The sequence below is a fragment of the Giraffa tippelskirchi genome, chromosome 2 (assembly GCF_054371585.1).
Source record: "Giraffa tippelskirchi isolate mGirTip1 chromosome 2, T2T-mGirTip1v1.2.pri, whole genome shotgun sequence".
Classification (NCBI taxonomy): Eukaryota; Metazoa; Chordata; class Mammalia; order Artiodactyla; family Giraffidae; genus Giraffa; species Giraffa tippelskirchi.
Window position 1 is genome coordinate 164,584,584 of NC_137276.1, and position 22,484 is coordinate 164,607,067.

The 22,484-nt window shown below is 35.4% G+C and overlaps 1 protein-coding gene across 5 annotated transcripts in view; it reads left to right on the forward strand.

Annotated features, from left to right (window-relative positions):
• FYTTD1 (forty-two-three domain containing 1) overlaps window positions 1–17,122 on the forward strand; it is a 35,432-nt gene extending 18,310 nt beyond the window's left edge. For all 5 annotated transcript variants that reach the window (XM_081571622.1, XM_081571624.1, XM_081571626.1 and 2 more), the window contains exons 4-9: window positions 4,407–4,519; window positions 7,559–7,655; window positions 8,056–8,117; window positions 9,506–9,580; window positions 12,933–13,059; window positions 14,711–17,122. In XM_081571622.1, coding sequence (XP_081427748.1) covers window positions 4,407–4,519; window positions 7,559–7,655; window positions 8,056–8,117; window positions 9,506–9,580; window positions 12,933–13,059; window positions 14,711–14,809 — 573 coding nt within the window. In that variant the 3' untranslated portion in view covers window positions 14,810–17,122. The remainder of the gene's footprint in view (window positions 1–4,406; window positions 4,520–7,558; window positions 7,656–8,055; window positions 8,118–9,505; window positions 9,581–12,932; window positions 13,060–14,710) is intronic.
• The last annotated feature ends 5,362 nt before the right edge of the window (window positions 17,123–22,484 follow it).

A 22,484-nucleotide genomic window follows, 5' to 3' on the forward strand; every position in this document is an offset into this window, starting at 1 on the left:
CCCTATAAGTCTGTAGGGACACAGGTTTTCATTTCTCTTGGGTGGATAACTGTTTCCTCTAGTTTATATTTTTAATTGGAGTTACAATTATTTACCCACTGTAAATTAACTACTTTTCAAATCTTAATTGACTTTTTATTTACATCTGAATGGAATAAATTTCGAATTGGCTAAATAAAGCATTACTTAAAATAGTTTCACACGTGTTTTTTCTTTAATTTCTTATGTGTAGTAAGTCTGAGCCACCAAGGAATTTAATGTTCTACTCTTCTATTTTTTAACCTGTTTGGTTTCTCTGATTATGAAAGTAATACATATTTTAATTTAAAAATTCAGGACATGAATCATTTCTTAAAATATCTTAAGAATGTATATTCTGGTTAACCACAACTCTCTTTACACCTCAACTTTTCAGTTCTGCTATCACCAACAGCTATCTCTAAAACTTCATCACAGAACTTGCTCCAGTAAAAATTTTAGATTACAACATGTGGTATAGTCTTTTGAGTTGTTTAAAAATAGTGAAAATTGAAAGTGTTAAATTATAGAACACTTATAAGCTCTATAAATTATAGAATAATGTACTGAATGGTAAGATCTTTTTATTCAAAGACTGAATGATTTTGGAAAAGGTATGGTTTGAAATTTCCTGTTTCTTAAGAACCTTTCTCTCAACCTGAATGTAGATTAATATCTGAACAGGAATGACAATGGTACTTGTGAAGCAGATCATTTTCTAGCAATTTACAAAATTTCTTTTTACGTATAAATAACTTATACCATCCTTTAATATTCATTAAATGAATTACCCAAATACTTTAATATACTTAGAAATTTTATACCTTAAAAAAAGTCCTGACCATAATTAGACATTTTGTTACTTTATCTCTTCCTTTCCACAGTTTACATGAAATAGTAAGATTTTATTTCAATAAAAATGTACATTTTCTTACAGATGAAGTGAATTACTAAGTGGGAAAGATAGCATACTCATTTATGTTACTAATATTTACTGAGGGAGCAAATGACCATGCTAGGAGGGGAATGATCATCTCTAAGAATGAATTTTTTTCTTTTGCTTAGAGAAAGCTTAAAGTATCTGCCAAGTGAAAGTTCTTAAGGAATTTTTTTACTGACCTTGTCAGTGTCAGTTCTATAACATTTTCCTTTTAGATTCACAATTTCCTAAAACTGAGGGTATATTATGTTTTGTAGAACTTTTAACTGGACTGTAATAGTACTAAACTATTTAGTACTTCTGTAAACTTAAAAAAATAACTGCATAAATGGAAGTTATTTTCTGCTAATGGGTAGTTTTGATCATTTGTCTGATTTTGATAGTTTATAAATACCTTATCTTCATACTGTGGAATTGAACAGTAAAATAGGAATAAATGTTAATGTGCAAGACAGTGTGGATACATCTCAAAACATCATGCTGAGCAGGAGAATTCAAACACAAAATACTATGTACTATGATCTTGTTTATTTGAAATTATATAAAAGGCTGAACTAATTATAGTGACAGATCAGTCATTGCCTGGGGTCAGAGTCATGTGAGGGAAGGAAATTGCAGGGGGCATAAGGAAACACTTAAGGGTAAGGGTACTGTTTTATATCTTGGTTATGATGTGGTTACATGATTACATGTAGTTACCCAAATTCATCAAACTGTACACTTAAAATTTTATTACTTTAATACTTAAGTAATAAAATACTACTTTAATAGAACAACATTCAAATAGACTACCTTAATTTCTTTCCCTCAAGGAATAATTTTTTATATCAAAATTCTGTAAGGAAAACTTACTCCTAGATATTCTTTGTAAACACTTGTATACACATATACAAACCTTAGATTCATGAACACAAATTCCCAATACATTAATGGACTGTTGACAGTTCTTGACCATGTATTCATCATTTAATTCATGTTGACTGAATACTCAATATGTCTTAGATGCAAGGGATACTGTAGTAACTCAATAGAAAATCCCTGTCCTCATGGAGAACTCAAATAAATATTAACTAATTTATCACACAAATAACTAAATGATTATAATGTGGCAGGTATTTTGAAGGAAAATGACATGTGACAGTAACATTATAGAAGGAACTTTTACATTTACCTTTAAAATAGTCTTTGGTGTTTTTATTAAAGACAAAATATTAAGCCTGGAATGGGCTATCATTAGTCTGATTTCATAGCATTTCTTCTGTATGGTTGATAGTCTTTATTCCTGCTTTTACATTTACTTCTTTTCTAAATGTTCATGAAAATGAAGACTATTGTAATTTTTGTGTTTCCTAATCTGTATCTTTGGGATACTGCTCATATTTTTAAAATACAAGGGAATCTAGATTAAGTAAAAGATACAGTTAATATATATTGTCAAAGACTTTTGTAAAGCCTTCATGGAAAATATGGAAACCTGAATTAGGCTTTAATGATGGACTGAATTTATGTGGAAAGAGAAAAAGTGGACATTGCATGTGCTAATCTTCTATGACATTGAATTTTTTTAATTTCTGTTTTTCTACTCAGGTTTCTTTGCTATCACAACCTGCCTTTTTTCCTTTCACACATTTGTTTTGGAAATAAGCTCTCTCTTTTTTTTAACTATTTGTATTGACGTATAGTTAACTTATAATGTATTAATTTCAGGTGTAACAAGTGATTGAGATATATGTTTTCAGATTATTTTTCATTATAGGTTTTACCAGATACTGAATATAATTCCCTGTGCCATATAGTAGATCCTTGTTTCTTATCTTTTTTATATATCATAGTGTGTATATGTTAATCCCAAACTCTTCGTTTATCTGTCTTCCCCTTACTTCCTATCCATTTGATAACCAAAAGTTTGTTCTCTATGTCTGTGAGCCCATTTCTGTTTTGTAAATACGTTCATTTATATCATTTTTTTATATTCCACATATAAATGATACCATATATTTGTCTTTCTCTGATTTACATCACATAACATGTTTTAAATCTTTCAAGGATTCTAAATTGTTGATTTTATTTAGCATGGAATGCAGATTTGTATTTGACCTATGTCCACCTTTAAACCTACATTCCACACCATTACCTTCACCCCCTCCTTTCCTCCATAAACATACCTCAACATTCCAAGAATCTAAAGTCATAGTTTCCTCTTTCATATCTCTTTCTCTTTGTGCATATGCAAATCTCTCTCTGTGTTATAATGTTATCACTGTACTTCACATATCCTCCTATTACATAACTTACCACAGTATAATTACCCATTAATATGCATCTATCTGATAGACTGGATTACTTGAAGATGAGGATTATAACTTAGATATCTTTGTATATCTGACTAATATTAAACCTGTCCCATTGTAGATACCTGATAGATATTTGTTGAATGCCCTCAAGAGACAGAGCTGCTCTAAACATTTTGTAACTTGTCAAATTCTTCATATAATGGAATTCTCAACTTGAGTTTAGGCTGTGCCCACTGCAGGAATTCAATCTTTAGTTGTTAAGATAGATTTGAGAGAAGCCTGTTTGCAAGGGGTCTAAAAGCCTCTTGTGAAACAGCTCAAGTTATGCCACTGCTGAGTCTGAGACATGTCTGGAAATTAACCAGTCTTTTAAACTTGGTGGATGCCCTGACAAGTGACTGTTTGCAGGGGTCCTGGGAGGGAGCTAATTAAAAGGAAGACTGACTCTAAATGCTGGAGGGAAACAGTAATTGTGGGCACACTGTTATACATTTTGTTCCCACAAAAGTCTTTAGACACCTCATAGAAACAAACAGACACCAGACAAAGCTTAAAACACAAATTCACTAAAAACACTGGAATCATAGAAGCACAAACCACACTGCTTAGGACCCTCTTAAGAGAGCAAAAGACAAAGGAGAGTTAACATGTCTTCTACTTCTCCTCTGACCTAAAGATCAACTTTAGTCCAGTCAGGGTCAAGGAAACCATCAGGGATTGCTTGGCTAGCACTATGGTGCTGCACCTGCATCAGAAACTTGGCTCTCTTATACCTTCACTTGACATCAAAATCATATTTATATGAGAGATTCCTAAATTTTCATTTCAGGCTCTCTGATTCTTCTCTTGAGCTCCAAAGCCATGTTTTCTCATCACCTGTGTATCCCTCAGAGTATCTCAAACTGAACATAACCAAAATAGAAAAAATTCCTTCTTCTGTTTGAATTCTTTTTTTGAAAGTATTTTAAGTATAATGTGGTTATCTTTTTGGTCACTTAGACTGGAAATATTCAAGTTGTTTTAGCTTCTCTGTCTCTCTAATCTGTACATCTAAGTAGTGGTCAGTCCCTGTCCATTCTGCTTCAGAAATGTATATATAGTAGGTTATAGAGCGTGAAGCAATCTAATTAACATAGTTTCTTGCTTTCTAAAAGAATATAGAACGATATTTTCCAGCATTAAAAAGGAAGGCAAACCTTCTGAGACAAAATGAAGTGCAGAGAAAACCAGTTGCAGCTCTCAAGAGACCTAACCAGTTAAATAGAAAGTAAGTACTCAAATATAAGACAGTATTATGTTATCCTTCATAAATAAACATGGACTTCCTATACTGAAAGTTCAAAGCAATGAATTTGCAGCGATTTGTAGTTGTCTGGTCATTTTCGAGACAGATATTTGGGATGTCTGTTTGAACACTCAGTATGGAAGCATTTAGTTACAGCTTCCTTATTTCTTAGAACCAGTGTTGTTGATGAATTTAGCTAATTATAGACTTCTTAAGAAAAGCATCACTCTGTTTCTTTGTTTCTCTTGACATATAGAAAAAAACTGCAAAAGGTGATTGTTTTGGTAAAAACACCTCAGCCAGAATCCTTCAAAATCAAGAATTCTGAAAGCTGAGTTTGTTACATACTCTCAATGGCTCTTAATAGGATAGTGTATGTTATTTGTGGGAAAAGCAAACCTGAAAGGATTTTTCATGAATATTTCTTAAGCTTAAATTATTTATTTGTCTGTGTCCAGTCTTAGTTGTGGCATGCAGGATCATTCATTGATTGTGGTGCGTGGGCTTCTCTCTAGCTGTAGCATATGGGTTCATTAGTTGTGGTGCACAGGCTTAGTTACCCTGGAGTATGTGAATCTTAATTCCCTGATCAGGGACTGAACCTGTGTCCCCTGCATTGAAAGGTGGATTCTCAACCACTGGACCACCAGGGAAGTCCCTAGCTGAAATTATTTTGATATTAAATTAAAAATAATATCTCCTGTGATTCCACCCCTGTGAGGTCCCCAGAGCAATCAGATTCACAGAGATGGACAGCGGAGTGGTGGGGGCTGGGGGCTGGGTGGAGGTGGGCAGTGAGTTGAAGGGGAACATGTTTAGTCTGTGAAAGTGAACGTTTCTAGAGATGGTGGTGGTGGTGGTGGTACGACCACGTGAATGCACTGAATGCCACCGAACTGACCAAAGCGGTAAACTGTACATGTATTTTACCAATTAAGGATATTTAAAATTTTAAAAAGACAGTTGTTTAAAATGTGACCTATTGTTATGGTACTTCTGCTTTATTGACTATGCCAAAGCCTTTGACTGTGTGGATCACAACAAACTGTGGACAATTCTTAAATAGATGGAATACCAGACCACGTGACCTGCCTCATGAGAAATCTGTATGCAGGTCAAAAACCAACAGTTAGAACTGGGCATGGAACAGCAGACTGGATCCAAATCAGGAAAAGGAGTACGTCAAGGCTGTATATTGTCACCCTGCTTATTTAACTTATATGCAGAGTACATCATGCAAAATGCCAGGCTGGATGAAGCACAAGCTGGAATCAAGATTGCGGGGAGAAATATCAATAACTTCAGATATGCAGATGATACCACCCTTATGGCAGAAAGCAAAGAAGAACTAAAGAGCCTCTTGATGAAAGAGAAGAGTGAAAAAGTTGGCTTAAAACTCAACATTCAGAAAACTAAGATCATGGCATCTGGTCCCATCAGTTCATGGCAAATAGACGAGGAAACAATGGAAACAGTGACAGACTTTATTTTGGGGGGCTCCAAAATCACTACAGATGGTGACTGCAGCCGTGAAATTAAAAGATGCTTACTCCTTGGAAGGAAAGTTATGACCAACCTAGACAGCATATTAAAAAGCAGAGACGTTATTTTGCCAACAAACATCTGTCTAGTCAAAGCTATGGTTTTTCCACTAGTCATATATGGATGTGAGAGTTGGACTATAAATATAAGAAAGCTGAGCGCTGAAGAATTGATGCTTTTGAACTGTGGTGTTGGAGAAGACTCTTGAGAGTCCGTCCCTTGGACAGCAAGGAGATCCAACCAGTCCATCCCAAAGGAAATCAGTCCTGAATATTCATTGGAAGGACTGATGCTGAAGCTGAAACTCCAATACTTTGGCCACCTGATGCGAAGAACTGATTCATTTGAAAAGACCCTGATGCTGGGAAAGATTGAAGGCAGGAGGAGAAGGGAGCGACAGAGGATGAGATGGTTGGATGGCATCACCGACTTGATGGACATGATCTTGAGTAAACTCCAGGAGTTGGTGATGGACAGGGAAGCTTGGTGTGCTGGAGTCCATGGGGTCGCAAAGAGTTAGACATGACTGAGTGACTGAACTGAACTGAACTGATTATGGTACTCTGTTCTCTGTAAGGATAAAGTAGAAGTTGACAAGCTGTGAAGTTTTATTATTTTGGTTTCAAATACCATTTATTAATCTCTTACAGAAGATAATTCAAAGGAAAAAAAAAACCTGAAATGAAGTTTTTGTATATGTGGAATGGCTATAATTGTAACTTTACTCAACTATCGTCTCTTTGTTTTGGGAATCAATTGGGAGTACTTTTTTTTGGAAAAGAGGAACTTCTCAAGAATTTGTCAATTACATGAGCCATTACCTGAGCCATTAATGAGTCCTTGTTAATTGAGATGGCTCGGGAAATTATGCATTTGAGCCTCTATAAGGTTGGCGGTAAGATGAGGTGACATGTTAAACATTTATTTATAGAAATAAGCAGATAAGTATGAAAATTTGTTTTTTACCAACTTTCTATAGAAATTAGAAAGAAATTGGTGAAAGTAAAGTCAAACATAATTAAGGTTACAATATTCTATGCAGGAGAGAGAAAACAGTGGAACAGTATGAGTTTTTGTGTGATTTATATTAATATATGTATTATGAGTGAAGAAGAGCAATATATAGGAGTGAAAGAGAGATTTGGAGAATATGTTATATTTCAATATTTTCTCTTTATTGTTGGTTTTTAGCAGTTTGACAGCGATGTACCTAGCTATGATTTTCTTTCTGCTAGTTCTTTTCGACAGTTGAATATTTGTAAGATAAATTAGCTCTAGAATTAACCAGATTGTTTTATGATATCTGTAAATCAAATCTCAATAGCTTCATGTAAACAAGAATATAATTGAATCTTTGTGTTTAGTATTCCTCAGATTTTTAGCCTATGAATTTAACTATTTTTGCTTATTTTTTCAAGATGTTTCAGAGTTGTTAAGTCGCCCAGACTTTTCATGGTACATGTGTTTTTTTTGTTGCAGAAATAACATTCCAAATAATTTTACCAGGAGTGGAAATAAATTAAGTCATCAGAAAGACACTCGTCAGGCAACTTTTCTTTTCAGAAGAGGCCTGAAGGTATAAAAAACCCTTGACAGTGTTTTCTTTTTACACAAAGGATCCTGAACATCTACCTTTAGTAATCATCAATTATAGACATGACCCATGATCAAGGTAGGGTTTGGGTTTAGGATATGGAGAACATGACATTAGATTAATTTTTTTTCCCTCTTTTCTCTTTTGTTGTTCTCAGTGGCAGTGTCCTATAAGAATTTAACATGTTATTTAGGAATAAATTTGTTTTTACTACTTATTCTGATACAGGAACCCCAACAAAGAGATGTTGTCAGAATAGGCACATTCTCCTCTCCTGCATTCAAACCCACCACACAGGGTTATAAAGTTACAGAGCAGGATAGCTCTTTGGATTCAAATCCTCTGCTTTCTGTGGGATCTACTGCTTTTTTTTTCCCTTCAGGTTCAGGCCCAGTTGAACTCAGAACAACTGCTAGACGATGTAGTAGCAAAGAGAACTCGTCAGTAAGTTTCAATTTGTTTTTCAAGATGTCATTTGAAAACTCCCAGAATAGTAGTGACCTAAATTACTTTGTGATGCAGTTAAAAAGAAATTAAATGAGACCCAGAGTGAATTAACCATTGAGCCTGAAATAAGTAAATCCTGTTTTGTTTTTGTTGATTTTCCCCCCAAAACATTTGGCATTTTCACATGTCAGTGTTACACGTTTTAGCACCAAATGCATTACTCTGTATTTTTTTTCCTGTTTATTCCATTTTAATGAAATAGCTCTTTATTTTTTTATAATTGCTTTATACAAATGAACCAGTTCAGGGAATAAGTAGAAGAAAATCCAGTAGAGCTTTTAGAATATTTATAAATTTTTAAAAATAATACAGTGTTTTCTTCTTACATTTTGCTTTTTTCCTCTTTACCCCATGAAGATATTTTAAGAATATATTTTTGTCTCTTAGAATTGCACTGCAAGTGTGAGTTGTAACATTCCATCAGTATGACCAGAGTTTAAAACTAAATCATTTAAAATGATGGCAACTTCTTAGAAAACAAAGCATATATCACATGATCATGGTTCAGATATGATGCCATCTAGAATGGGCATGATTTTGAGCAGTTGGAGTATAAGAATGGCAACTATTTGAACTTCATGCTGATAGTATTCTTTTGCACTGGAGTTTGAGGATCAACCTATAGAACAAAGCAGAAGATACTTAATTTGGTAACAATGTAATATAAATGTCAGATTTTGACCTACATAAATATAAAAGTAAAGCTGATAGAAAATGGGTGGTACAAAGTAGGTGAAGAGGTGGAGGGAAGGAATTAGAATACTATTGTCCTTTCTTACAAACAGGGTAGGGGAAAATGTCAAGAGATACTACTGGAAAAGGAAATTCAAGTGTATTTATAAAATTAATGAAAGTAAAATAGTGATACAGCCATCAAAATGTTCCAAAGGAGGAAGAAAAACTAGAGGATAGTGTGATGAGCTGAATCCTTATGATAGAAAGATATTATTACCTAAGAATCTTGTTTAGTGAACTGGAGGTAACTAACAAGCAGAAAATCAGGAAAGGTTAAAAGTGCTGCCTCTGGGGAGCAGGAAGGGAGAACAGTGGAGTAAAGGATTGTTGCTTTTTATTAGAAGCTTTTCTGAATTATTTGATTTTTTTATGTGTCTATATTTGTTACACGGAAAAATATTTATAAATTCAAGTGTCCAGTTCTTACAACCAATATGCTGATTAATTATATCATGTTGGGGCCCAGGTATCTATAATTTATGAAAACTTAGAAAAAGTAATGGCTACTTTAAAATGTATGTTTTATGTAGAATACACAGTAGGATTTATAAACTTTCATTTTAATGAAATTTTTGGTTTTTTGAAACTAGATGGCGAACTTCTACCACAAATGGAGGAATTTTGACTGTATCCATTGATAATCCAGGAGCAGTGCAGTGCCCAGTGTAAGTCTTTTTTTTTTTTTTGCAAAAATTATAACCTCTTCATATGTAAGATAATAGAAAAATATTTGACTCTGCTCAAGAGTATGATGTCCGAGTTAGGATAAACTGAGACAAGGATAAAAGTAATACAAAGTGGAAATAATACAAAGTTAAATATAGAGAATATAAAGTTAAAAAGTAGAGAATTCCTTGGTTGTTCAGTGATTAGGACTCAGTACTTTCAGTGCTATGGCCCAGATTCAATCCCTGATTGGACAGGGCACTAGGATTCCACAAGCCACACAGCATGGCCAAAGCAAACAAGCAAACAAAAAAGCCAAAAACAACTTAAAAAGTTACATGTTTTGGACTTCATTACATACACATCCACCTTCTTTTTAAAGACTTCATAGTTCATTCTTTTATTTTTGTTGTTGTTTAGTCACTAATTCATGTCTGTGACCCTATGGACTAGAGCCTGCCAGGCTTCTCTGTCCATGGGGTTTCCCAGGCAGGAATACTGGAGTGGGTTGCTATTTCCTTCTCCATGGGATCTTCTTGACCCAGGGATCAAACTCAAGTCTTCTGCATCGGCAGGTGGATTATTTACCACTGAGCCACCAGGGAAGCCCATTCTTTTATTTAAATGACCTTAATTTACTTCACCATTCCATTATATTTATTGCATTATAAACTTTCTAGGTTGAAGCTGGAAGTGATATTGCCTAGAGGGGGGTTGAGCTGAACCCTGATTTCACAGGCAAGATGTGAGACTTGTAGCATTGGGCTGGAGTTAAAGGATCCATTTCAAGAAAGTTCTAAAACCGTATCATCAAATTCAACCTGATAATTGACCTAGCCGTGGAAAAACCTCATTGGATCCTCACTAGACCACAGTGTAACTGGTACTCTTAAATTTTTCCCATCAAAAAGTACCAGGAATAAAAATCTACGTTGTGTACTTAGAATTGAAAGAAAGTCCCATATCAGCCAGTCGTCTAGCAGATTGGCTAGTTTCTTGGAACTTCATGCAGACGTACTCAAGCTAACACAGCACAGGAAAATGTCTGTGTCAATGTGTGTGACCCATTAGTAGGTTATGAAATCAGTTATGTGACTTGTGATGAACATATTTTAAAAATAATAAAATTTTAAAAAAATTTCCTAGGTTTACAGAGTTTTTGTTTTACCTATACATCCATTTTAATAATTGAGATGAAAACATCAGATGAGTAGCTAAGATTTTAGAGGTTGCTTTATTTTAGTAGAAGATTAAGACTTGGAAATGGCCAATCATTCCAAATTGTTGAAAAGTTTGTAGTTCTACTAACAGAAGTATTCTGTGAGCAATTTATAAATTTTAGTCTCTAGATTAGTCTGTCAAGAACCAAGTATTTTTTTTAATTCAACAAGGTTACAGGATACAAGATTAATACCTGTTTCTATATACTAATAAATACCAGAAAGAGAAAGTAAAAAAGAAACCTCATTTAAAATTTTATTTACAAAATGCCTAGGAATAAACTTAAGCAAGGAGGTGAAGGACCTGTATGTTGAAAACTGCAACACATTGATGAAGGAAATTTCAGATGATTCAAAGAAATGGAAAGATAATCCCATGCTCTTGGATAGGGAGAATTAATGTTATTAAAAATGACCATATTACTGAGCAATCTATAGAGTTAACGCAATCCCTATCAAAATACCCATGACATTTTTCACAGAACTAGAGCAGATAAAATTTACATGAAACCCCACGTGACCCCAAATTACCAAAGCAATTCTGAGAAAAAAAAGAACAAAGGTGGGAGGTCACACCCTGACATAAATCATAGCAGTATTTTCTTGGACTGTCTCCAAAGGCAAAGGAAATAAAAACAAAAGTAAACAAATGGGACCTAATTAAACTTGAAAGCTTTTACACAGCCAAGGAAACCATCAACAAAATGAGAAGACAGCCTACAAAATGCAAGAAAGTATTTGCAAATGATGCAACCAACAATGGGTTAAAATCCAAAATATACAAACAGCTTATACAAATCAATATGAAAACAGTTCAGTCAAAAGGTGAGAAGAAGACCTGAACACACATTTTTCCAAAGAAGACATACAGATGGCTAGCAGGCACATGAAAAGATGCTTAACACCACTAATTGTTAAAGAAATGCAAATCAGAACCCCAATGAGGTATCACTTCACCTGTCAGAATCAGTTCAGTTCAGTTGCTCAGTCGTGTCCGATTCTTTGCGACCCCGTGAACCGCAGCACGCCAGGCCTCCCTGTCCATCACCAACTCCCAGAGTCCACCCAAACCCATGTTCATTGAGTTGATGATGCCATCCAACCATCTTCTCCTCTGTCGTCCCCTTCTCCTCCTGCCCTCAGTCTTTCCCAGCATCAGGGTCTTTTCAAATGACTCAGCTCTTTGCATCAGGTGGCCAAAGTGTTGAAGTTCCTGTCAGAATAGCTCTCATCAAAAAGTCTACAAATAATAAATGTCAGAGAGGATGTGGAGAAAAGGGAACCCATGTACACTGTTAGTGAGAATGTAAATTGGTTCATCCACTGTGGAAAACAGTATAGAGGTTTCTTAAAAATAGAACTACCAATTCCACTCCTGGGTATATATCTGGAAAAAAATGAAAACACTAAATCAAAAAGATATGTGCACCCCAGTGTTCTTCAACAGCACTGTTTACAGTAGTCGAGACATGGAAGCAACCTAAGTATACATCAAGAGATGAATGGATAAATAAGATGTGGCATATATATATATGCATATATATGTGTATATACAATGGAATGTTACTCAGCTATAAAAAGAATGAAATACTGTTATTTGCAGCAACATGGATGGACCAAGAGAATGTTACACTTAGTTAAATAAGTCAGAGAAAGATAAATACTATATATTACTTATATATAGAATCTAAAAAATAGTACAAATGAATGTATACAGAAAGCAGAAACAGACTTACAGACATAGAAAACAAACTTGTGGTTACATAGAGGGGAGAGAAAGCAGAAGGAAAAAATCAGGTGTATGGAATTACCAGATACAAATTACTATATATAAAATAGATAAGCAACAAGGATTTACTGTATAGCATAGGGAATTAGACCCATTATCATATAACAACCTATAATGAAATACTGCAAAAATAGTGAATCACTATGCTGTATATCTGAAACACGCAATATTGTAAATTATACTTCAAAAAATAAGAAGAACTGGGTTGGTGGGGTTATTGAGAGTATAAATAAAGTAGCCTTCATACAGTTGAACATGTGTACAAGTCAAGATGTCTTATGAACCAAGTGATTTATTTCTCTTCTTTTGATTGTTTAACTGGTCTTAATTTTTTTCTAATAGAACTCAGAAACCACGATTAACTCGTACTGCTGTGCCCTCATTTTTGACAAAACGGGATCAATCTGATACGAAGAAAGTTCCTAAAGGTGTCCCCCTACAATTTGACATAAACAGTGTTGGAAAACAGGTAAATTTCCCCCCCTGTATTTCTCTGGGCCATTGAAAATATTTTAATCAACAAAACTAATGTTGTATAATGAATTAAATAGGATGTCCTAACTATCCTCAACCCTAGGAAACTACTGGTCTCTCTGTTTTCTGTCTCTGGATTTGCTTATTTTGGACATTTCATGTGAATGGGATCATATAATATGTGAAGCTTTTTTCACTTAGCATAGTTTTTTCATGGCTTATCCATTGTGTATATCAGTATTTTATTTCTTTTTATTCCTGAATAACATTCCACCATATGGATATACTGTATTTTGTCAGTTGATGGACATTTGGATTGTTTCCATTCTTTGGCTATTGTGAATAATGCTCCTCTGAACATTCATGTACATATGCTCACACAAAAACCTGTACATTCACGTTTTTGCATGAGTATATTTTATTTCTCCTTGGTAAATACCTAAGAATGGAATTGCTAGATAATATTATAATTCTGGGTTTAACCTTTGGGGAAGTACCAAATTGTTTTCCAGAGAAGTAGCTGCAGTACCATTCTTCCAACATGTAAGAGAGTTCTGAATTTTTCCATGTCCTTGCCAGCATTTGTTATTATCTGTCATTTGATTTTAGACATTCTGATGCATGTCAAGTGGTGTATCTCACCATGGTTTTGGCAGTTTTTGTATTAACCTTGTAATCTTGCTAAAATACACTTTCTGCTTTTAATAATTTTATAGATTACTTAGGATTTTCTTTGTAAGCAATCATGTCATTGTTTGAATTTCTTTCCAGTCTCTAAATCTTTTCGTTTTCTTCATTATGATGGCTAGGACATTCAGTACTGTGTTGAGAGCATGTTTGCTTGCTTTGTCTCCAGACTTGAGGAGAAGGCATTGTTTTTCACCATTAAGTTTGATGTTAGCAATAGGCTGTTTTTATCAGATTGAGGAAGTTCCCTTCTATTTGTGATTTGCTGAGAATTTTTATCGTGAGTGTTACATTTTAAAATGTCAACTGTGGAGTGAAGATAAAATTTTCTGTATGGACAGAAATTTGACCAAATTTATTTTGCTTATTTTTATTTTGTCAGTTGTTACTTTTCTTTCAGCCTGGTATTCCCATCTCTTTAAGAATTTTCAAAGTTAGTTGTGATCCACACAAAGGCTTTAGTGTAGTCAATGAAGCAGAAGTAGATGTTTTTCTGGAATTCCCTTGTTTTTTCTATGATCCAGTGGATGTTGGCAGTTTAATCTCTGGTTCCTCTGCCTTTTCAAATCCAGCCTGAACATCTGGAGGTTCTCGATTCATATACTATTGAAGCCTAGCTTGAAGGATTTTGAGCATTCCTTTGCTAGCATGTGAGAAGAGTGTAGTCGTGCGGTAGTTTGAACATTCTTTGGCATTGCCCTTTTAGGGATTCTGACTCAGTTTCAATTCTGAACCTGCAAGTAGATAATCGACTTCTCTAAACTTCACTAAATTCACCTATTTCATATGGGTGTGTGTTAGAATTTAAATGAGTTCATATATATATATATATATGTATAAGTATTCAGGAAATGTTAGGTATTGTTACTGTGAATTACCATTATGATCACATTATTGTTCCAAAGCAAATGTAGCTTACAGTCAAATTGTTAATTTTTGTTCTGTTTTGTTTTCTCTAGACAGGGATGACTTTGAATGAGCGATTTGGGATCCTGAAGGAACAAAGAGCCACTCTCACTTTCAACAAGGGAGGAAGCCGCTTTGTAACCGTGGGATAGATCCCATGTCAAAGGAACTTTTGAGTGATGACTCTTAAAAATTTAATTGCCTGAAGAGTTCATCACAGAAATTCAAAGAACTTTATTTCAAAATATTCACAAGGCTAAATAACTCTTATTTTTATTTTTGAAGTTTTTTTTTAACATGTATAAATAATGCCCTGAAAGAATAACAGGGAATATACCTATATGTTCTTAAAGATTTCATGGTTGGCCCAGACAGAACAATTCTCTATTTGACTTTCTTGATTCCTCATGCAGCAGAAAGAATGTGGAAAGATAGAAATTGATTATTTTATGATAGTGGTATTTAGGATCTCATCACCTTTGCCCATTTTTTACACCTTGCCATGGTAAATCTTGGTCTTCAAGATTTGAAGTAGGTCCCTTTGTTGCTGTCACTTATACTTTAATAGTGTTGGTGTAATAAGTGCAGTTGACTTTTCTTCATTAGGGATATAAAAAATTATTAGAATTTCAGTTCGGGGGTTTAAGATTTATGGGGATATCTGGAACTTGGTTCATTTTTCAAATAACATTAGGTTAATCCTCCAGAGTTGTAAATCTTTAATGCTGAACTTTTTTTTAACAAGAAATGTGACTCCAGGCATTAGCTTCTGTTTAAAATGTTGGTGTTTAAAGGCTGTAAATGGGTGTTTACAAAGTTATCTGATAGAGTCTAATTGGAGGAAAGTCCAGAGTAAAAATCTGGTAATTTGTGTGGAGAGAAAGTAGCAGGTGGAAGATGGTAACTGAGATAAAGACTTTAAAACCTAGGTCATAGGTATACTGTTTGGATTTAGTGTAGTTTTGAGTCTAGTGTGCACAAAGTATTCTTCAGGTGATATTTAGAATAATTATAATTAAAATGGATTGAGTTCCGTAGATATTTTGATAGGAAAATTAGCCATAAAGTCCTAGACTTCTAATTTGAAAAAGTTAAATTTTAAGTTTACTTAGTTGAACAGTATACATACAGCTCTTAAAAAAATGTATATGTCACAAGGTAAAAAGTGCAAAATTATAATAGAGTTAACATTATTATGACCTTGTTCTGTACCTTTGCTTCTGATTTCTTGTGTAAAGTTCAGGCATTTGTGGTGAGAAAAGGATTTCCCCCCCTCATACTCTGGAGGGTTAGGAGGAGTTAATTTGTTGTGCCAAGCTAGTGCTGAAAGTCCTCAGATGGTTGTAAATTTTAAGTTATGGTATAATACCAAAATGCAGCAAAATATTCAAACTACAGGTTACAAGTTTGGTCATTTTGAAGCTTAACTTTTTGATTTGCTATAATGTTAAAACCTCTAAGTAGGTGTTAGTTTTCCCTGCAGTGTATTATTTGTGTTGATTTTCCTTGTTAAAACACAAACATTGTTATGGCTCCTGCCTGTGTTGCAGGGTATACTAGACTTCATTGTTGTTTCTCATGGTCCTTTGGTTACTTGGTTTATGCTAGCCACGGAAAGCTATCAATAACAGTTTCATGCTTATACCAAAGAATTAAATCTGGTCCTTAATATCTGGTATTTTGCTTGTAAGTCTACTGATAAGGGATTATTGGAAGCCAGTCATACAATTTGAAAGTAAACTCCAGTCTCTCTGTAGGCCAAGGACTCATTGCAAAACATTTTTGCAAGTATGAATGCTTAGATTTGATTCATGAACAATACATTTTAGACTGGTTTAGAATTATTGATAACTTATTTTAAAACAAAGGAAAAACAACTGAGCACGAGTTTGCTGTCTTTAGAGCAGTTTGTGAAAATATGGTATAAAGATGTTTTCATTTTCTTGTTCTTTTAAATATTATTGTACAGAGCTATTAGTAATGCCTTCTTTTTAAATCTTAAAAATCCCTCCAAATATTGATATTAAGTGCATCAAACAAAATGTCTTTGGTATATTAAACTTTTGCTCTTCATGCATCTGTAATTTCATTTTCTTTTTAAATATAAAATTTTGCCTTTGTTACAGCCAAATTATAATTCTTGAGTGCTAACATGTTGTATAAAAACAAAAGAATATGCTCTTTTGGAGGAAATTTTTCCTTTCTTAGAATGTGGTTGTAGTCATCCTTTTTCAGTTCCTAAGAGTTTTTTTTTAAACAAGATGCAACTTAAATTTCCCTTTGCATCAAGGTGTATAAAAAACATTGATGCAATGCATCACAAAATGAACATTTGTATTTAATGAGGAGATGCTTTACACTGTACTTTTTGGTGTTTTTTGGAAAAGTTACCTTTAGATCTGAAGCTGTTCATTTTTAACGAATAAAATATTACAGGTCTCTCATGATTTATTCTTAGCTAAAAAGATTGAGTTGTGGTTTTTAGATTGTTCTGTGTTACAAAGAACTTTGTAGTGACTATAACATTTAGGATTTGAAAAGCTGCCTAACAATTAAATTGGTAAATCAATTTAGACTCATATTGACATCCCACTATCTTTTGACCACTTCATTTATACCTCCAACAAGAAGTAGGCATGGGGAGTTAGAATAGAGAATCAAATTTTCTTAGAGTGCAGTATATTAGACTGAATGAACCTTTAGAGATCATCCAGTTTTTTTTTTTTTACAGCTTGGTTCAGTGATACTCAGCTTTTCAAGACTTGTGTGTGATCCAGTCACTTTTTTAGCTTAAATCTTTAATTCTCCATGAATGGAACACCCACAGAAAGGAGTGGAATGGTGTGTGGCTTGTCAGATATCTAAGAAATGGTAATACCATGCTTTAGCATTTGTAACATGGTAAGTAAATATACTCTGCCAGTGATAATTATGAGATTTCATCACTTTTCATTCCAGTTAGGTAGACCTGTTAGAAAAGCCCAGTGTTCCTAGTCAAACGTTATGTATTTTTTTTTTAATAGGTATAAACTTCACCACAGTTTTAATTATAAGCAAATCATAAACTACTACAAGTATGAAGAAACTTTGAATTTATTGCCCAATGGTTATTTTTTGTTATAATAGATATGTATATCATATTTTGCTGTCAGTTCAGTTCAGTCGCTCAGTCGTGTCTGACTCTTTGCGACCCCATGAATTGCAGCATGCCAGGCCTCTCTGTCCATCACCAACTCCTGGAGTCTACCCAAACCCATGTCCATCGAGTCAGTGATGCCATCCAACCATCTCATCCTCTGTCGTCCCCTTCTCCTCCCGCCCCCAATCCTACCCAGCATCAGGGTCTTTTCCAGTGAGTCAACTCTTCGCATGAGGTGGCCAAAGTATTGGAGTTTCAGCTTCAACATCAGTCCTTCCAATGAACACCCAGGATTGATCTCCTTTCGGATGGATTGATTGGATCTCCTTGCCGTCCAAGGGACTCTAAAGAGTCTTCTCCTACACCACAGTTCAAAAGCATCAATTCTGTGGCGCTCAGCTTTCTTCACCGTCCAACTCTCACATCCATACATGACCACTGGAAAAACCATAGCCTTGACTAGACGGACTTTTGTTGGCAAAGTAATGTCTCTGCTTTTAAATATGCTGTCTAGGTTGGCCATAACCTTCCTTCCAAGGAGTAAGCGTCTTTTAATTTCATGGCTGCAATCACCATCTGCAGTGATTTTGGAGCCCAAAAAAATAAAGTCTGACACTGTTTCCACTGTTTCCCCAACTATTTCCCATGAAGTGATGGGATCAGATGCCATGATCTTAGTTTTCTGAACGTTGAGCTTTAAGCCAACTTTTTCACTCTCCTCTTTCTCTTTCATCAAGAGGCTCTTTAGTTCTCCTTCACTTTCTGCCATAAGGGTGGTCTCACCTGCATATCTGAGGTTATTGATATTTCTCCCAGCAATCTTGATTCCAGCTTGTGTTTCTTCCAGCCCAGCATTTCTCATGATGTACTCTGCATATAAGTTAAATAAGCAGGGTGACAATATACAGCCTTGACATACTCCTTTTCCTATTTGGAACCAGTCAGTTGTTCCATGTCCAGTTCTAACTATGGCTGCCTGACCTGCATACAGGTTTCTCAAGAGACAGGTCAGATGGTCTGGTATTCCCATCTCTTTCAGAATTTTCCACAGTTTATACTGATCCACACAGTCAAAGGCTTTGGCATAGTCAATAAAGCAGAAATAGATGTTTTTCTGGAACTCTCTTGCTTTTTCGATGATCCAGCGGATATTGGCAATTTGATCTCTGGTTCCTCTGCCTTTTCTAAAACCAGCTTGAACATCTGGAAGTTCACGGTTCACGTATTGCTGAAGCCTGGCTTGGAGAATTTTGAGCATTACTTTACTAGCATGTGAGATGAGTGCAATTGTGCGGTAATTTGAGCATGCTTTGGCATTGCCTTTCTTTGGGATTGGGATGAAAACTGACCTTTACCAGTCCTGTGGCCACTGCTGAGTTTTCCAAATTTGCTGGCGTATCGAGTGTAGCACTTTCACAGCATCATCTTTCAGGATTTGAAATAGCTCAACTGGAATTCCATCACCTCCACTAGCTTTGTTCGTAGTGATGCTTTCTAAGGCCCACTTGACTTCACATTCCAGGATGTCTGGCTCTAGGTGAGTGATCACACCATCGTGATTATCTGGGTCGTGAAGATCTTTTTTGTACAGTTCTGTGTATTCTTGCCACCTCTTCTTAATATCTTCTGCTTCTGTTAGGTCCATACCATTTCTGTCCTTTATCGAGCTTATCTTTGCATGAAATGTTCCTTTGGTATCTCTAATTTTCTTGAAGAGATCTGTAGTCTTTCCCATTCTGTTGTTTTCCTCTATTTCTTTGCATTGATCACTGAGGAAGGCTTTCTTATCTCTCCTTGCTATTCTTTGGAACTCTGCATTCAGATGGGAATTTCTTTCCTTTTCTCCTTTGCTTTTCGCTTCTCTTCTCTTCCCAGCTATCTGTAAGGCCTCCTCAGACAGCCGTTTTGCTTTTTTGCATTTCTTTTCCGTGGGGATTGTTTTGATCCCTGTCTCCTGTACAGTGTCACAACCTCTGTCCATAGTTCATCAGGCACTCTGTCTATCAGGTCTAGTCCCTTAAATCTATTTGTCACTTCTACTGTATACTCATAAGGGATTTGATCTAGGTCATACCTGAATGGACTAGTGGTTTTCCCTACTTTCTTCAATTTAAGTCTGAATTTGGCAATAAGCAGTTCATGATCTGAGCCATAGTCTGCTCCCGGTCTTGTTTTTGCTGACTGTATAGAGCTTCTCCATCTTTGGCTGCAAAGAATATAATCAATCTGATTTCGGTGTTGACCATCTTGTCCACGTGTAGAGTCTTCTCTTATTTTGCTGTCAATAGCTTTGTAATTCACAGTGTAACATACACAGTGTCGGGGTACCTTTTGTTTTGATTTATGTTACTCTAAGGAGGTAAGAATGAGAAGAAATAGCGGACAGAGAACGAGTACACTGCAGAGAATGAATACCATACATTCTGAATGCAGGCAACATTAGGGCAGAAAATGATTTCTTCATTTCTGATCACTAAACCTTTGAAGTCTCATCAGAATTATATGATTATTTGTTTTTTGCCGCTGTAAAAAATAAAAGGAAGCGTGAGGTTTAAGCTTTCCTTAAGTTAAAAGCGAGTTATTTTTGCATAGATGAGTTTGGAGTTAACCCCTCTTTCAAAATGACGCCAATAAACTCCAAGCATTTACAGCAAGAATTTTGGACTACTGTGAACCATTAAGAGGGATTTCCCACGTGGCTCAGATGGTGAAGTGCCTACCTGCAATGCGCGAGACCCGGGTTCGATCCCTGGGTCGGGAAGATCCCCTGGAGAAGGAAATGGCAACCCACTCCAGTACTTTTGCCTGGAAAATTCCATGGACGGAGGAGCCTGGTAGGCTACAGTCCATGGGGTCGTAAAGAGTCGGACACGACTGAGCGATTTCACTTTCACTTTCTAAGAGGGATTTAAAGATTTGTTTATAAATTGTTGACTTTGAATGTCTCTTTTTTTCCCTGCCATTACAGTTTACTTTCTATCTGAAATCTATTCAACTAAAAACTTGATAAAACAAGGAAATTTGATACCATTCTGGAACTGAAATTCCTTTTTCTCAATATATTCTGATGAGGTTTACCAATGTTTAAAGAAAAATAAGAGGGACCTTGCCGGTGGCCCAGTAGTTAAAACTTCACCTTCCAGTGCAGGGGATGCAGTTCTATCTCTGGTTGGGGAACTAAGATCTCACATGCCTTGCCGCTAAAAATCCAAAACATAAAATAGAAGCAATATTGTAACAAACAAGTTCATTAAAGACTTTTAAAAGGTCCACATCCAAAAAAAACAAAACAGATAAATAGGAAATTATTTCCCTAGTCTGTGTTTAATTTCTATTTCCACTTCTGTTTTCCTGAGAAGAAAATCACATTGTCTAAATTTTCTAAAAAATCAATTCTTTTTTTTTCCACTAAAGAAGTCAGAAAGGGTAGGACCAAACATTTGTTGAACATATTCAGCAAACCAGCTTCTGTGCTTTGTATTTGAAGAGAAGGGGATTGCCCAAGATTTTAATCCTACTGCTCTGAGTTTATAAAGTGGAATCTTAAAGGAGTAGCCATAATATATTTCTAATTAGTAAAAGTAGGGAAGGAACTTTATTTCTGCGTGATATGAGATGCAGAGGTGGAGAGAGTTACTAAGGTTGGAGTGAAACTTTTGCCGCTAGTGTTCAATGAGTAAACTTTCAGCCTATAAAATACACAGGGAGAAGCAGGGAGGTTCTTTGTGTTAATTCCTAACATTCGGTAAAGCCCCATTGACTGTTTTTTCACCTCCCGCTTCCAGACCACAGAGGAGTAGTGGAATAAGTTAGAGATCCCTGAAGCCCTTTTACTCAGCCATTTTGCAACCGTTTCTCATCACTTCTTTTTTTTTTTTTTTTTTTCCCAAATTATCCCTTTACTGGCCCTGGATTAAGTGAGAGGCACGGCGTTGGTCTAGAGCCTTGTGCTTGGCTGAAGCTTTCCCTCATTTTTAAAGACACTGATGAAAGAAGAAACGTTTTTTAACAGAGATAGTTCTAATAATCCTTCTAAGAAATAGTGCTAAACCAGCAGCGGCAACAAAAAGCAATTTCACTAGTCAACAGTGTAATTTTATTGGAAATAATGGACCTGTTACCAAAATCAGAGTTCTGGTGAATTGGACTGAGGGGAAGAAAATAGATACGGAAGAGAAGTAGAGTGTTTTCGAATTTTTCGATGTCATTTTGGGTGGTTCTTGGCACATTTTTGAGCACATGTAAAATCTCAATTCACAGAATGGCTGTGAGGAGATCAGTCACATCCCACTCTCAGAATGTGCTGAGTATGAAAATCAGTTTGCTGCACACCCATTTAGAAAAAGCAGCAAGAGGGAATTGCAATCAGTGTGTAGAATAGGTCTTCGAGTCCATTATTAGGATCGAATGTCAAAGTCTGCAACACAAAAGGAGATGGGGATGATTCCTGGCTAAGAGTTAAGGTTATATCATCTTAAAAAAGGAAAGGCAAAGGAACAACACTGTCCTGCAGGTTGTGGACATAGTAAAAAATGCACTGTGAGTGATGAGAAGAGAGGACAAAACAGGTTTTTGGGGTAACAGTGATGCTCTATTTCTGGGTCTGGGAGCTGGTTGCAGAAGATGTTTAGTTTGTGAACACTTTATAGCCAGTACTATACTGAGAATATGTTTTCTTTTTTTTTTTT